Genomic DNA, 17,769 nt, shown 5'->3' on the forward strand with positions numbered 1-17,769 from the left:
CACAAAGGGACCAGCAGGAGCTTTTACAGTAGATGGAGGGGGGATGTATGGCGGCCATGAGTGTGAAGTTTTGTCTCTGCTCTCTCTGATGTGTTCGTTTCTCTCTGCTTTTATCCACCAGCCTGTTTGTGACCTGATGAAGGGTAATTATTACTGGACCTACAAAAGCCACAGTACTTCTGTAGCCATGTATCATTATCATCAGAATTATCCGAATAAATGTTTAAAAACTGCAAATGGACAGAAACCACCTCTTTGGGTCGGACTAACTTTTGGTCCACTGGTCTGTTATGTTGGTTCCGACTAAACTTGAAACTCCAGGACAAACAAAGTAAGTGACAGCGCCGTAAATCTTGGCTCATAGAACTTTAAGCTTTGCTGCTGCAGATGATGACGAACTGATCCGTCAGGTATGATCATGCACGGATGCCTGTGAGTTTAGATCTTTCTGTCTCTGTAAAAACAAAAAAACTCGGTGCCCTCCGTCTCTGTCCTCCCCCCCCTGCTCATAAAGAATGAGATATGGTCGTGGCCGGGGCGCTGTGAGGTCACGCCACCATCGTTTGTTTTCTGCCAGTGTGTTGCTCGACTATTGATTCTGACACCAGCACTCAAGGCAAATGTCGGCCCGGATTAATTAAAAGTCACGTCACGTCACGTCGCCTCGAGATGTGAGCTCGGCTCTGTCAGTGCCGGCGTTTGTCTGCATCACGGTTTACAGTGAGGGAGAGGGAGAGGGAAGACTTCGGTGAAATCTTACCTTCGGTTTACTGCCGTCACTCAGACGGGTCGGCAGCTCGGCTCCCGCTCAACAGTCAATCCAGCGAATCGATGTGAATTACTTTTAGTGACCCAGTCATTAGTGCTGTAATAGTCTCCTACTCACGTTTTAAGAGAATTGAACAGGACAGAGCTCGTGGTTAGCGCAGTGAGAGCCAATCACTAAAGCACATGCATTGCTTACTTATCTTGAAGGATCTTTGTTTTCCTCTGCAACACACACTCACGGTCTCCAGCCCTCGCTCTCTAAAGAGCACGACAATTATGCCTGCAATTAGAAAATAATTGTTTTCATTATCAACCCAGGTAATGCTGTTTGTAAGACTTTAATGTGGATCGTGCCTCGTGTTCCCACTCGCTGGGTGTTTTAAAAACCTGCATGGTGCCTGCACGAAACACTATATTTAGTCATCTGCCAGAGACGAAGATTAGCCTGGATGTGGAGCCTCTTTGTGTGGGAGCATTTAATTGTCAGCGATGTTTTATCTACAGTGCAGTGTGTTGGAGTAAGCAAATAAAAATCATTGTGTGTCGTGAAAGACAAACATTTTCAGCCTCTCGTCTTCTGCACTGTTTCACGTTTGAGAGGCCGATCAGCGTTTTTTTTAATCTGTGGTCTTGTTTGTCTATCGACATGTTGATGTGTCTGAGGGAGACGGTGCTGATTGAGATGTCTGATCTCGGCTCCACACAAAGCTCCACGATTTATACCTGACCGCCGCGTTTCTCTCTTCTTTTGTCTGCAGGTGATGTCATCGTCTACATCAACGACGTGTGCGTCCTGGGCACCACCCACGCCGACGTAGTTAAGCTCTTCCAGTCCGTGCCCATCGGCCAAAGCGTGACGCTCGTCTTGTGTCGCGGTTATCCTCTGCCCTACGACCCAGAGGAAGCTGCCAACACCAACAACAACACCACCACCACCATCATCTCCCCGCTGGGCATCATGGAGCAGCGGCCCATCATGGTGAACGGCAGGACGGGCTACGACAACTACCTGGAATATCTCTCCCGCACGGCTCGCTTCGTCACGGACCCCAGTCAGGATCAGGTCAACGCCCAGCAGCTCCTCCCGCCTCATCCAGGCGACACCCACTTGGACGGCTCCCTCCCCCCCACCACTGGCACCACGCCTCCCGACAGCATCTCCATGGCGTCGTCGGGGGCGACCCAGGGGGAGCTGCTGACCCTGACCATGGTGAAGGGAGTGGACGGCTTTGGCTTCACTATAGCCGACAGCGCCACGGGCCAGCGCGTTAAACAGGTGCTGGAGCCTCAGGGCTGCCCCGGCCTGTGCGAGGCGGATCTGATCGTGGAGATTAACAAGCAGCCGGTTCAGGGATTCACACACACGCAGGTGGTGGAGCTGCTCAAGGAGTGTGCCATCGGATCGGAGACCAGTCTGGTGGTGCAGAGAGGGGGAGCAGGTAAGACGACGGCCGCAGGTCGAGATGGCGTGGAGGAGTGAATCTCTGCCCATCTATTTCCTATTTGTCTTTCTCGCTGCGTCTCTTTCTGCCTTTTCATCTATTTCATCCTTATTACTGAGTGTGTGAGTGAGTGTGTGTGTGACCCAGCTCAAAGACCACAGAAACCCATTATAGTTCCGCAGAGCTCTACACTGGCTGACAAATGCACAGCTCCTCTCAAGTGCCCTTCCTACTCGTCTGTCGCCTCAGTCAAAAAGACGCAGCTCTGCTTTCTTCACCGAGTCTTTCTTTACAGCCTCTTTTTCATGTTTTTATCACGACAGTTTCATGCACGGGACGGACTTTACCTCACATTTTGTCCGCTACGAATAAAATCCCCGAAACGAGGGCACGTCAGAAACACCAGAGTTTTTACACCAAATACTGTCAGACTGCAAATGGCACAAAAGTGCTTTCAGCCCTGTGTTTTTCAGACTGTGGTCCTCTGACAATCATAATTATGCAGTGCACTCTGTCATGAGTCACACAGGGTTGTTATTTGCAGAATCCACAGGTAGACGACTGTTTTCTGCTCTGTGAGGCTGCGTGTGTGTGTGTGATTTCATTCGCTCTCGAAAACAAGCAGAAACCTTTTCAGAGTTTACCAGTCATGACTTTGACATTGAAAGACGAGATTCAGTGTCGCTTGTACGACTGAAACGACGAAACATAAGTTGTGCGTAAGCCTCCTGTGATCTGCCTGCAAACTGAGGTCGTCTCGTTTTTTTGAAACGCGGAGTGCATCTGCCAGCGCTGAGTCACTGAAGATTAAAAACGTTGGAGATTTTAATTAAATCTCAAATCAGCATCCCTACATCAACCACACAGATAAGAGCTGCGTCTCAGGGGCTGCATCCTTCAGAGGCTGCATTTGAAGACGGATTACATCACAGCGGCCTGACTAGACTGTCCGGTTTCGAAGGCTCCGACTAATGCGGCAGATAAATGCGTCCCCAAGAAACGAAGGCTCCAACAGGTGGATCCTTCTCTGGCCCAACCTATCCCAGGATTCATTGCGTTTTGTGGTACAGATGTTAAAACACCAAGGCGCATTAAAACTTTCTTGTCGTGTTCAACTTCATCCTCTGACAGTCTTACTTCGGTGCGGCCTTCCAAGGATGCAGCCTCTGAATTGAGTCACAGCTTATGTCCTTCTCTGAAGCAGTGATTTATTTGGGCGTTCTCTACGTGAACTCATGGGATGATTTGAGAAACCAGTGCTACTTTTGCTTCTCTTTGTGGAACCAATTTGTTGTTCTGCAGTTTGCCTCTTTGTGTTGTGTAATGTCACATACCAATCATGATGCCAGCCGCCCGGTGCCACAGACACCGCTGAGACTCGCCCACAAAGGTCAGCCGCGTCCTCTGAATGGATTTATTCCCATTTATTTCTTTATTAGTCTGCCCGTGTCTCCGTCAGCAAGCAGCGAGCCAACGAACCGGAAGAGAAGACACCGAGTGAACATGTTTGTGTCAGCGAGAAGAAAATGTAGATTTTCTTTCCTGCTCCACTATGAGAGAAAATAAATATTTTTATGGCCAGTACCTCTGTGAGATCATCAGCCATACGTACACACATGGGAAAGGTCAGAAGTTTTGTCCCACCGTCTCAAACATCACCAATCTGTCAACACACTCCCCACACACAAAACATAAAAAACACACAATCTCCCATCTGCGCCGGGAGCTAATGGCGAAGCCCTCCCGCCATCTGTCCGGGGTCTTCACTCACCGCAGAGCTTCAGAAGGTCGCAAACAAGCGCTCCCTTCTAAAAAATCTACCCGTTGGCCCGCGGAGGAAATGGCAACCTTATTTACGTGCTATATTTCATCTCATTATTCCAAATCTGGATGTGGCTCAGCTCCACTACACAACAATACGCCAGGTCGCTGTGTCACATCTGTTTGTGTTGATTTCCTGTGACGTGACAAGCTGCGGCTGCAGGAGGTGAAAAGAAAAAATGCATCAGAGCCGCCCAGGCTGCTCGTATAGTAGCAAGACTGCAAACATATGCAGAAAAGAGTAAGGCTGAGAAAACGTGCCAGAATATCCTGCGCGGGTTTCAGACGTCGTCGATAGCTCGAGAGAATTTTAGGGATTTAACCAGTGTCTGACTTTAAGCTCATTAAGATCAGAGACGTGTGAGCCTCCTGGGACGAAACAGTCACAATCAAGTCTTTGTAATTTCTGTTTTCTTCTTTTCTTACAAGTAATGACACGCGGGGCCGAGCAGAGAACCACAGATCTATATTTTTAGGTGGAAAAGCCGATGGTGATGTTATTTTTGTTACAAAATCTTGTGATGTTGGTTGTGTTGACGTTCAACTCTGCGTGACGGGTGGTAAAGCTGTTTAGCTGCTAACAGTAAACTTGCTCACAACTTAAAGACATTTAATACAACAGGTTGGAGATATGAAGAGCTAATAAGGCAAGTTTATCTTTAATTCTCATTTCAACAGCAGAGCAATTTAAAGTGCTTTAAGCAAAATAAGACGTATAAAAGCAACATGAGAAGCATTTTGCAAGAAGTTTAAAAGAATCAAACACAAAATTTCATCCCCCCAATGGACATTTCTCAATATTTTTCTCAACTTTTAGTCGACTCCTGACTTGGAACCTTAAAAATCCTTTTCTAATCTGCTGCTGATGAGAGTGGACAGTGTTCAGACTTTCTATGGATATTTATTGTCCACGAGCCACGGAGGAGCACACGATGATTCAGAGGCAGAGACGCACAATGCACACAACAGACAGAAGCAGTAACTAACACAGGAAGTGAGAGCCTCCCGTCAAGATGTCAAGTCGACCTTGTTTATGACTTTCATTTAGTTTAAATCGCCGCTGTCGCCTTTCAGCCGCGTGAGTCGCACATCCTCCCTCGAACCTCCTCTTCTCGCCAACAAATGTTTTCCACGCTCCTCAAATGGTACGCGGACAGGACGGAGGCTCCACTTCCCCTCAGGCTGTAATTCTACATAATTAGTTTCCTCGTAGTTCCTTGTATATGAAGACGCTAATGTCTTCTGGGGTTATGTGTAAAAATCTTTTTAGAAAGTGATATAGCGTCTGTATAGGAAACTTCTCCTCAAGACATTGATCATATTAAAAGATACTGAAGATACACGACAGAAATTTCCCTCATACTCAGCTTTCTATTAATTTGTGAAATAACTGACTGAATAATTTATGATGACTAATAATCCCAGTGAAATATGGAGCTCGGGAGGTTTATACCTTATGTCTGCTGCACACTGGAAGAGTTTCAAATCTTAACTGAATGAAAAACGTGGGAGACGACAGACACAAGGACAGAGGAAACAGATTTCTATTCTTTGAATCATTGGGAACTCACAGAAGAACTGAGTTGGTCGTTTGACCTTTGAGATCCCTGTAATTAACGGTTGTTATACACACGTCCACTTCAATACTGTTTTTAAATCGGTCACTGCGTCGAATCAAACAGGAAACTGTGGATCAGGGTGTCAGAGAAGCTTTCATTATCAAACTGTGAATGTGAGTGTGCATACTTCTACGACTTCTATGACACACTCAAGTAGTTAAGTGGAGGCGGAGCAGGCGTCATTTACGGCTTTATCATTGATATTTGACATATTTGTTGCTATGGCGACACACTACCTATAGTAAATTCAGGAGTGGAGTATAATCAAGTGTACAGAGTGAGAATTAAACACAGAGAGACTCGTCACGCTTGGCTCGGTTGTCATGGACACAGGAAGCAGTCGACGGCTGCAGCAGAGGGTGCTCGAAGGTTTTTACCATCAATTCATCATCGGCAGAATAATGTCGGTACCTGTGTCTCATCTCTTTACTGTAGGTTTATAATCATCATTAACCAAACACACAGGCAGATGGAAGCTGCTGCTGCCGCTCTCTGGTGACACGCCCACTGCGTTTTCCATTCTGCACCACACAGAGTAACATGGAGGTCCGCTCTGCTGCCGATCAGTGCGAAGAGAGCAGAGGCTTTACAGGTGGTTGTAGAAGACGATGGAGCTTTTCATTTATCTAAAGGCTGTTAGCAGAATGTAATATTTAATATTCTTCAGCAAAGTGAAATAGGAAGACAAAGCTCCTGATGGCGAGTGAATTCATTTTCTCACAATAATAATAACTGATTTATCAATGACCTGATATTCAGTTTAGTTCAGTTATTTCTGGTTGTTAATGAGGGTCAGTCACTTTAAATTACTTTGAACTTTAGTCAATAAAGTAGCAAAAGTAGCTGCTAAACCGGTGTTGCCAGATGTGCCATAATTATTTTATTTGTGCGATAATTTTGCCCTCGATCAATAAGGCACAAGTGTTTCTCTGAGCTAACTGGGTAACCCTGAGTAGCATGTATCTGTCGAGATGTTATTTCTTTGAAGGCCGAACTTTATCCTGAGCCAAATCTATTAGCTGGGGTCAAATGGCTGTTTTGTCCTACACATAATTACTTTTGGATGTTAATGTAATGATGTAGATCTTTTTTTTATAAAACACGTTTTTTTCCTTTGCTTGTGTCACGACTCCCAAAGAGCTCGCCATTAAACCCACGTCGTTAGAGCCAAGTTGACCGTCCCAAAATTGGAGCCATTTATGATCAAACTATCCAGTCAATTAAGCCGCATCTCCGTGACGACCCCACGCTCGTAATAAAGTTATAATATTAAGCATCCCTTAAATTTGACTTTGACTCTCGGGCCAAGGAAATGGGGACCCTGTCTCTCATTATCTGTAATTATTGTGTGTGTGTGTGTGTGTGTGGCAGACAGCCTCATTAGCAGCTATTTGACCATTAACAGTCTGTGTCGCCGCCGATCACCCCATCAGAGACGCAGAGCCGTAATTAGCACCAGAGACTTTCAGCTCGTTCACTTGCTCTCTCGCCCGTTTAGCTTCCACTAACACGCCGCCCTCTCCCCTCACCGCCGCCGTCCCACACACTCACACAAAATCTCCGAGCCACATGGTTTGATTCACACAGGTTTGTACGCACACCTACACGACAGCCAGGCACACTTGCCTCGTCTTATTCACACATATCCCGAGGCGGCCCTCTGAACACAAGCCTCCGCACACTTACATAAACTCCCCTCTCTTGTACTATCATGGGTAACGTGTGCATTATGAATCAGCCGTGCAGCTTGGCTGCTCACCTGAGATTGGTCACATGCACTGAGATGACCAGAGGCTTCTTTAGAAAACATGCGGACCTCAGAAGAAGGTCTGCTCTGCCGAGAAAAGAAAAGAAGAAGTTTGACTCACCGAGCCTCCTCCAGCCTCTCAGGGAATCGCTGTGTAACTAGACAGTGATTCATTGGATGTGTGTTTGTGTGTGTGAGAGAGAGAGATAGTATAGTTGGAAACAAAAGAGAGAGAGAAAAACGGAGGAGAAAGCAAAAGAGTGATGACTCTGGCACTCTGCCTGTGGACCGCAGACTGTCAGCCATGTTCACACGTCTGTCCCCACCAGCTCCAAATGCGGAGGAGCTGCCCGCCAGGGATCGATATCCCACCCCGTCGGCCCCAGGAAGGCGCCCGGGGGCCCGTGCATGAACGGGCAAGACGCTGAGATCAGATCGTTGCAGAAGAAGGAAACAGGATGTTGGTTTTGTTGTCTTGTTACCGTCAAAACTAGATCACAGGCGCTAAAGTTGGGCTCCCATCTCCTCCCGTGTGGGAGGACGAGAATTACTAACCTTGGTTGCCTCTTAAACAAATCAAGCGCTCCTATTATTTTTTTTAATGGGCTGGAGTGATTGCTCAGTGATTGCATAAGCGTGATTAAACAAATTGTGCAGTTTTTAGCTTTAATATCATGCAAATTAAACCGTGCAAATAATTAGTTTTTTTTCACACAGCTACAATGGGGCTGTATATTTTTTTAAACATCTGGCGAACATGGAACAGGCGTTTTTAATTGAGCTGCACAGTTTTCTGCTGTGGATCCTGTGTGGAGCTGCCAGTCTTCCTCTTGAGGTGCAGATGCATATTTATAAAGGTCTGAAAAATTCATGTGTGCTGCCATAAATTCTAGTGTTTGTCATGGCCTCATTTGAATAATTGAAGGTCTAGAAGTAGCCTCTCATTGTGAAATTAAAGAGATTTGGGTTTTTTTTGTTTCACTGAACAAATGCAGCATTGTGTGTGTCAAATGGTTGTATACGTGTGTGTGTGTGTGTGTGTGTGTGTGTGTGTGTGTGTGTGTGTGTGTGTGTGTGTGTGTGTGTGTGTGTGTGTGTGTGTGTGTGTTAGTTTTATGTGTTTTCTTCTCCCAGAACAGATCTTTTGTTCGTTTTGAATTTTTGGTCACAGTTGGCTTTTAGAAATTTGATGATGGGTAACCATGAACATTTCTATAATTCATTTAACCCTCATGTAACAGCTAGTAAACAGTAAGACACCCATCCCGAGGTGTCCAAGGGGGCGGGACTAGACGGTGACGCTGATCACGGAAAGCCTCTGTAGACCAGACTGTCTCATTTCAGTTCGGCCTTCATGGTCTATGTAGGCTGGGTAGACTGCGTCCTCAGAATTGAGACAGGGCTATTTTGTGTGACAGTTTTCTTACGGAGCCAACAAAGACGTGCACAAAATCAAATTACACAAAGCCTCTTTATCTAACTAGTGCAGAATGTGCCTGTTGGTCAGAGCTGATTTCTCAGCCTGTGTTAATCCAGCCTCATTGAGAGCATCAACCAAACAACTTCACACTTAACATTTGCTGCTGCTGCTGCTGCTCGGGCTGACGGCTCTGCTGCGGTCCAGTCGCTCTGATGTCTGGGTGAGAAAGTGCTGTCGCAGTTGAGTTCTGGATTTTTAAAACCCCAGCGTTTTAGTGCTGTAAATGTTCAGAACACTGCCCTCAGAGCATTGAAAAGTTTGAAGAACCACTCATCTAAAGAAACTTCACGGTCGAGTCATCGGCAGCACACTCCTCTGGTCTGAAGAGCATCAAATAAGCATTTGTCAGAGAAAATCTAAACGCAGGCTGCAAGATGTGCGAATAATATAAATAAATCCTGTTCGTGCTGCAGGGACACTGTAGGCAGTTGTCCACTTTACCAAATTGATGTCTTCTTTACTTGACTTTGACCTGTCTGACCTATTGTCCATTAAAATGTGTAGGAGATGTTTCCTGTTGAGGACAATACAATGTTTTCTGCGCTGTTTTGTTATCTGACCTTCAGAATTGAAAGCGAAAGCTGATTACCTGAGACATAAGTGGGCCGTGTGTGCGTCTATGGGCAAACAGCATTGTAGGGAAGCAGACTACTACTACTACTACTAATGATAATATATACTTATTTATATCTCGTGGTACATTAGGTGTATTGATCAGTGTTTGTGTCTCCGCTTGGTGCTTAACTTAACTATTCATGTTTATCTATGATAAATTGTTGATGTCCTTGGGTGTATAGAAAGACGCAAGTAACAGCTAAAGCAAAAAGGATGTAAAAGTGATTTGGTAAAAGGAAGTTTTGAGAGATTGTTTAATGATATTTCAACCAAATAGCAAATATAAGTTTTCACTCTTTTACTTTTGAGTTTTCTGCTCGTCCTCCCACATTACTCTTTTCCCTCAGTTGTCACATTGCAAAGTTTGTGTGTGTGTCAGGAGTCTGATCACAACGGCACCATTATTGCCGGAGAAACTGGAGGACTCTGCACCCTTGGAGCAGAAACACTCCCAGACTCAGAACTCTTTAATTGGACTTTTTCTGAACTCAAATTGAAAACGAGGCTCGACTGCAACCGATCTCATTCATCATTACCTGCAGCCGAATGGTGAAACACTGTGAAGATATTTTAAGTGGGATCATTTGCTCTCATTGTTGTGTTCTACTGGTCCTGCATGTATCGCACAGAAGACTAACTGTGGCATCAGGGCAGCTAAAGGGTACGAGTGTATTCGTCCTATCGTTATTCAAGAGAGCGGCCTTTCAGTTCTAGAGCTGAACTTATTGATTTCATGCTCACTTTTTGTAATGCTCTCACTCTAAATTAGGGATGCACCAATCGGATATTAGTAACGGATATTGACTAAATAGCTAGATCGGGTTTCGGACAATTGTACCTCGGTTGTACGGAGGTATTTCACGCATGCTACGTCAAACAGCTTCCAAGGCTTCTTGTCATATCTGCAAAGGAAATGTTGCAAAAGGTTTGTTTGTTGTTAACCCTCAAACCAGAGAGCAGACATTTCACGTGCACACAGAAGCAGCGTGAGAGCGAGGAGAAGAGCTGAAGCAGGAAATCTAAGTGCATGCAGGGTATATTCTGGATATCAGTCCATGTCTGAAGCTAAATGAAAGACCATGCTGTTGAATGAGGGAAAGAAAACTGGTTTGCGTAGATGCTCAGTGTGAGTTGGACATCACAGGGTTCATGAATGAGCTTTCAGTCTCTGGGCTTTCAGCACCACGGACAGCTCCTTTCTCTCTCTCTCTCTCTCTCTCTCTCTCTCCACCTCTCAGTCTTTCTGTCTGTCGCACGCCCCTTCTCCACTTTAGCCGTGGGGCAGAGTGACGCCCGCTCCCGACTAAGTGTTTGCTCCGCCTGAGTTAACAGTGACTCTACCCGGAGGATCCCTGCGGTCAGCGATGCCTGCTCCTGCCGCTCCCCTCTGTCTGCACGGCTCAGCTCAGGTTCCAGTACGAGGGCTGTTGTCACTGTCGGTATTTTAGCTTTTCACTCAAGTGGCCTCTTTGGGAATTAAAGAAAAGGTCCTCTCCGTCCTTTTCCCCTTATTGTACTTTCTTCCGTCTTGTTTGGGGGCTGATCAGATATCGCCCCCGTGCACTGAAACTGAAATTGGCATGGAGGCTTTATTTTAAGCTGTCATGATTGTTTTGATCTTTAAAAATTTAATTGGCTTATTCTGGCTGCAAGTCGCTAACAGTCTGAAAAACGCTGCCAGATTTCACTGTGTCAGTTGTTTGTCATTTCATTTCCATGTTGTCGCCATTTGACTGGTGAATCAGCGAGACGAATGTTGTAGCAGTGGGACTGGAGCCCGGCCAGGCCGAGACTGGGAAGGCTACGTCAAGTAGTCACTCCGTAATTTGATCCGTCCATGTGCAAATGCTTGTTCCCAGAGGGGAGATGATGGCAGCACGTGAAAGTGAAGAAGGAGAAGATGGAGCATGCTTGTGTTTTTTAAACACTCCATTAAATTTTACTACAGAAATACTGCCTGATCATGTTTCATTACTGTGTGTGTGTGTGTGAGTGTGTTTGTGTGGGTGTCAGCTGTTTGTGTCCAGGATGGAATTCTGGATGTTGTGCTTGTAAACAGCAGAAGTGACGTCCCTGTTTAAAGTTCACTGATAACTGAAAGTCAAATTGAGTCACTTCTTTAATGAAAACAGAAATAAATCCCAGGGCCGTTCCATTGTCACTAAACTTGGAATCATTTACCAAAAGCGTCGTCACCTTTAACATTTTTATTTTCCATAATTTATTTTCCCCATTTATTCCTGTATCTTTTAGCCTGATTGCTGTGTTTTAGCATTTTGATTAGTCACTGCTTGTAATTATACATAAAAGTTATATATAAAGTCACACTGACAATTAAAGCAGCTATTTTAATATTTTTATGTTCAGAACGGATCAGATAACTTCCATGTAACATTATGAGGCGACTTTTTAGCTCCTTATTTTGGTTTTACAGCTCATAACTTTATCAAACACCTAAATCCTTGAATTTGAATATAAATCTCACACTGTCACAAAAAGAAATCACACAGTTTATCACTTTTGAAAGATGAATCTGTTGCTGCTTCAAAGATCATATGTTTATTTGACTTTTTATCACATTTCAATATGAAGATACTTCACATTAGAGAACACTGAGGTCTTTCGTTAATCTCTCTCTGCCTTCACAATAAGTTTGTGCCTCGTATTATTCACCATCTTCAGCTTTGTGCTTTATTTCCTGTTTGAGTGAGAACTTCTCTTTCTTTATCATCTCAACCATTCCCACTGTTTTCATGTCTCTCTTATTTTTATTAGCTTTTTCTGCGATTCAGTTATCTGCAAAAATCCCTCGGAAAAAAAAGGCTCCATGGTTAAAATTAATAAACCTCACATTTCCTGATCTGTTTCTTCCATCTTTTCCTTTTTCAGTCTAAATCATATTTTTGTTCTCTCGACATTGCAGGTCACTATTCACCCTGGAAGACCCCTAAGCAGGTAACATGCATCAGCTTCCAAAATCTGGACCGTCCCCAGCTTTTGAAGCATCAATATAGATTTTAGTGGCAGCAGCTTTAATCACATCGACGCTTCTACTCTGTATAAAATTACTTTTCTGTCCCTCCTTCGTCGTACTAACTCTACTGATGATTCACTCCATGTCCGTGGCTTTTATAACAACCAGCCCTTGATATCTGTGCGTCCTTTATTGCTATGAGATGGCAGAAAGGTCAAGTAGCACACTCATAACACCACAAGACTCCTGATCCCGCTCGTCAGACTTAATTCATAGCCTGACTCGGTGCCATCAGGGTTATCCACACTCACCATGTTTGAATTATGCCACATCTATAGAGCTACTGTCTGTCTGTGATGTGAGAGCTGCACATAGTTGCTTTTATAACCTTCATTTCACAACATGTTTCACACTGAAAGCGTTTTATACCTTACATTTCCTTCCTGGTCATTTATCTTTCCTTTCACCTTTATTTCCCTTTATCACATTAAAGTAAAACCACTCTTGCAGCTTCCTGTGCCGCTACAAACACATTCCTGTAGTATCATGCTCTCCTGAGGCTCAGTAACAACTCTGCCCACCAAACACCCTCTTAGATCAGATTCACTCTTCACATTAGTTACACTCACACACCCACACATGAGTGTTTCTGCCCATCTTTCTTTGTTTCTCTTTGTGCAACTTTGTGTGTAATCCATTTCATGCCTGGACGTCCTGCCAGCGCTGCCCTGACCAGACCCTGACCCCGGATCCTGTTGTCCCCCATTCCAGATGTCACCAACAGCACAGAAACAAACCTCCATTGTGCAGCTTTAAAGTCGCCCCCTTGGAATCTCCTCATTGTTCATCATTTCTCCTCCCTCTCAATTTAATCAATCCCCTGCATCTCCCTCAGAATAATTGTATTTCTGAGCTCTGAGGGAAAAGCTTTGAACATCACAATGCAGCAGTCAGCGTGCAGAGCCTCCCCTCACTCTCTTTTTACCCCCTAGTGGTAATTTGTTGCCGCCCTGCCCCTTTCCCCGAGCTGCTCCCCCCGTACACACACACAGAGAGTTCAGCCTCAGTTTAATTGGATATCATTTGTTACAGGAAGACTTCCACAGCTAGGAGAAGGAAATATGGAGGAAACTCGACTAATAAGGGAAGAACAGGGAATTGATATAATTGTCATATCAATCTGCAGCCGAGTGCAGCCCAGAGCTACTCAGAGTTTCAGTTGCAAATGAGCTCATCAGCGTTTGTCTGTCAGATTCAGCCGATACTGTAGGTGACGCCTTCTTAACGTTGGAGCACATCTTTAAAATGTGACCCGCCTACAGATAAGCCGGAGAATTGGGTCCGGACTTTATCCGCAGTTTGTCTTTCACACATTAAACAAGTCGGGAGCTTCTTTGCACCGACGCGTTCACAACAGCAACAAATCCTCCGAAGGATTCAGGAAGTAACATATTAATTCCGCTGCGGAGATCACATGATTTTGTTTACAGCACATCGACACCGGCTCTTATCACTAGCTCTCCTGACATCCTCGTCTGGAGACCCCCCCCCCGCCTCTCGCTTGAGGTGAAACCAGCACAGGATCCCCTGCTGTGTTCTCACATCGGATCGCAGACTTTATGTGGACTTTGTTCTGTTATATCCAGGTGGAGAAAGTCCTAATCCGGAGGCTGCTTTCACACCTTCACCTCCTCCAGAGTTCGGTGCATGTCTGAACGCAGCTCTGGTGTGTACTTGTCTTTAAAAGTCGTAAACAAACAGACATAAAAGAGACAGAGAGAGTGTAAGAGAGATGAGGATGCAGTCGTCTAATCTCAGCCATAACAAGGTCTCCAGTCTCTGGCCCCGTGCAGACGTGCTTCACATCAATGGCTCGACTCAAACCATAACGAATGGGAGCACTTTTGATTCTGGCCCGGAGCTTTTATGGAGCCGATATTTATTCTCAGTACATCTTGAACCAGATGCCCTCGTAATTCTTGATATTAAAGTGTGCCATATGCAGCCGGTCTCTCGACTCAGTTTCAAACAGCTTATCGCTCCCTCCGGATCCATCTCTCACAGTTCCTGACGTGTCCCTGTGTCATCTCGTCGTGCCGTGACTCAAGCGCCGCGGCTTATCTGACACATCAAGGCTGACACTCTGACTGACTGGTGTTGTCAAAACTGATGCTGTCACCACAAATACATGACAGCATATTGATACATGTTGTGTTTTGGAAGCAAATTTGGCCAAAATACACGATATATCACCTCATGAGTCAATAAGATGTTAATTTAGCGAATATATTAAACTCCCCTCCAACATCCTTCTATGTTTTCTTCATCATTTCCTTGTTGATAAAATGTCAAAATAAAAGCTTTGATTTGTTCAGCTTGTTTCACCCACTAACCTCACTAACTGTCTGGCTTCCTGTCTGTCCAGCTAGAATTGACCGTTCACTAAACTCCGACCCGGCCAGTGATTGTCCAGTTGTAGCTCAGTGGCCATAACTGGGCATGACAGACCTGTCAAGTTTTGTGTTTCTCTACACGGGCGAAAACTTTCTAAAGAGTTCAGAATGTGGTGTCTTCTTCTTCAGCATCTTTTCTGAACCCAGAAAACGCAGGAGCAAGACCGTAAAGTCTGGATTAAACTGTTTACCTGCTTTAAAACAGGCTGCAAACATTGATTCAACATTGATTTGAAGGCAAAACACGTCTCTGGCTAATGAGGAGTTACAAGTTGTCCTTTAATAGTTTTGGAAATTTTATCGTCTAACAACATTAGCAAGATAGTGTCACATTAGCCAAACAGATTGATTTCAGCTTATCCTTAAATCCTGAAGAGTCCTAACTAGCTTAACTCTGAAAGTACAAAAACAATGGATCCTACACGGATCATGAGCTGATGAGAAGCTTCACTTGCTTTGTCAAACTTTTAATCTGATAAAATCGGTGGTTTTTGGTTTTAAATAAGCAGCATTGTCTCAAACCAGAACCTGATGTGTCCAAAATGAATTTCAGGTGTTAAATCATCAGAACTCTCGTTGTTTGAGAACAGAAAACTTGACCGGCACAGCAACAGAGGCTACGGGTTCAGCAAACGGTCAAATATCATTAAAGCAAACCCTCCTTCAGTTCTGTTTTCATGGTCATCAAGCTAACGGAGCATCGGGAGCGGGAGATACTGACCCCTCATGCTGCTGTGCTTTACAGGTGCTGGAGCAGTGGGAGTCCCAGCAGGGCCAGAGCAGCCCCGCTCAGACCAGCTTGTCGGCCCCCGTTATCCCCCACAGCGCCCCCTTCCCAACACACCATCTTCACAGGGCCTCGGTCCCAGACTCAGCCTCCGAGGCCTTGGCCCTGGCTAAACCAGACCCCTATGACCTTTATGAGAAGTCCAGGTCTATCTTTGAGAGTAGGCGTAAGTACCTGAGCTGATGCCGCAGGTGAAGCATTGTGGGTAAAAAAAAAAAACACACAGAAGAGAATAATCAAAAGTTCAAAATGTCTTTTATTTGTCTTTCTATCAGAGATCTGATTTTCATCACAAACATTTTAAATAATCATCAGATTAGCCCCATTAGCATTTGCGGCTACTTGTCCTTGTGTAATCTCTTTTGATCCTCGTCCATTAAACGCCCTGGAAAACCAACTCGCACACAAACAAAACAGCACATTCACCAACGGTCTCTTTATTGACTGGTGGGATCTTTATGTCGACGCACTGACATCCTGCCACTTCGCACCATAAACACAGGATGAGTAAACCCTCCTCTCGCCAGCTGAGCGTTTTATTTCTGGGACATAATGTTTCGGTGCCAGCGATATTACCTCCCATCCATTTGTTAAGAAAGACTTTTTTTTTTTTTCTTGGGAGGACATTATCATCAGGATGCATCATTACTCTTCCCACAACACTGCGGAAATTTTATCGGGGGGTTTTCTCTGCGTGTGTGTGTGTAGGTGCATGGCTGTTGTTAGGATTTTAGAAATACCGAGGTTATAAGTCAAACTCAGCACAATCTTTTACTCTTTTATCTGCTGATCTATAACATTGACTGTATGAAGATGGACAACGTGAGAGCCCCTGGTGGCTGGCTGGTGTAGGTCACAAACCCTGACATGTCGTGCAAACTCACTCTGATTATGTTGATTCAGACTGAAAGGAAACGGTTGCTGTAGAGATCTGCTCCTGTTTTGATTGAAAGCTCGACCTCGATGTGAGGTTATGTTCTCGACGTAATTTGTTGCCCTTCAAAACAAATCCATCAGAGTATTACCTTGACTTGATTACTACAATAACAGTGTTCCCTGTCATTAGTTTTGAATATTTGCCCGGGTTACATCCTGTTTTTACCAGCTCGATCTCTGTAGGAAGCACTGAATGTGGTTTCTGTGGTAACAGCTGCGTCACTGCGCCCGTCTGGAGTCATGATATCATTTTCTCCCATCATCCCTGCTGAGTCCCTGCAGAGCGCTCGCTGTGATTAAAACAGTTGGAATTGGAATCAATTTTTCATTCGCAGCCACTTGTCTTCGGTCGACTTCATTTTGCTACTTTGCAGATCATGTTGTTGTGTGAAGCCCCTGATTGCAGATTAGTGCTTGCATCCCACCTCACGCTGTAAATAAAGAAGCGGTATATTACACGCTGTAAGCACTTCCTGAAATTTATGGATGATGCTGAAATTCTGCGGTGACATTAATGCTGAGACGCTGCCTTTTCCGTCTTGTTCTAGTCTTTGTGGAAGTTTTTGTTCTCTTCGAATGCGTGTCCCTGTGTATGAGCAACATTTGTGCATCTGTTATTGTTTATTGGTGCTTTGTGCATTTTTTTTCTTCCTGTGTAGAACCCGGCCAACCGAGGACTGCTTTCCCTGTAGACTTGACAGGTAAAAATCTGATCCCTGCATGGACACTGCTGGAAAACAAACTCTACCCGTTGTAAGCTAACAGGATTTTGTTTGTCGTCTGCGGTTGTTTTACTTCAGGAGCGGAGTACCAGGACATCGAGGTCCACCTGCGCAGACAGAAATCTGGGTTTGGGTTCCGGGTGCTTGGCGGAGATGAGGCCGGGCAGCCTGTGAGTCCGGAGACGCGTGAGAAGGCTCGTATGGCGATGGGCGTGGAACCCTGTCATTTTCTCCTCTCTAACCCACTACACACACACTGTGTTCACCTAACCCCTGACCTCTGACCTCTGACCCCCCCCTCCCCGAGAGAGTGGTGGCTCTGGCTGCGTCTGTTGTCTGTCACAGTAACAAAACGATATAAGCTAATTATTTATCACTGTAACAACCAAGTTAACACCCACTGCA

The 17,769-nt window shown here is 45.0% G+C and overlaps 1 protein-coding gene across 14 annotated transcripts in view; it reads left to right on the plus strand.

Annotated features, from left to right (window-relative positions):
- magi2a (membrane associated guanylate kinase, WW and PDZ domain containing 2a) overlaps positions 1–17,769 on the plus strand; it is a 163,570-nt gene that overhangs the window by 130,721 nt on the left and 15,080 nt on the right. For 10 of the 14 annotated variants that reach the window (XR_011240099.1, XM_069519506.1, XM_069519508.1 and 7 more), the window contains 5 exons: positions 1,527–2,207; positions 12,416–12,447; positions 15,665–15,872; positions 17,302–17,343; positions 17,443–17,558. Coding sequence is in view for 13 of the 14 variants with exons in the window: in XM_069519506.1 (XP_069375607.1) it covers positions 1,527–2,207; positions 12,416–12,447; positions 15,665–15,872; positions 17,302–17,343; positions 17,443–17,558 (1,079 nt within the window). In the remaining variant the exon portion in view is untranslated. The remainder of the gene's footprint in view (positions 1–1,526; positions 2,208–12,415; positions 12,448–15,664; positions 15,873–17,301; positions 17,344–17,442; positions 17,559–17,769) is intronic. The other 4 variants (XM_069519499.1, XM_069519509.1, XM_069519505.1 and 1 more) reach the window with 2 other exon arrangements.

Source organism: Paralichthys olivaceus, chromosome 23 (genome assembly GCF_024713975.1).
Source record: "Paralichthys olivaceus isolate ysfri-2021 chromosome 23, ASM2471397v2, whole genome shotgun sequence".
NCBI lineage: Eukaryota > Metazoa > Chordata > Actinopteri > Pleuronectiformes > Paralichthyidae > Paralichthys > Paralichthys olivaceus.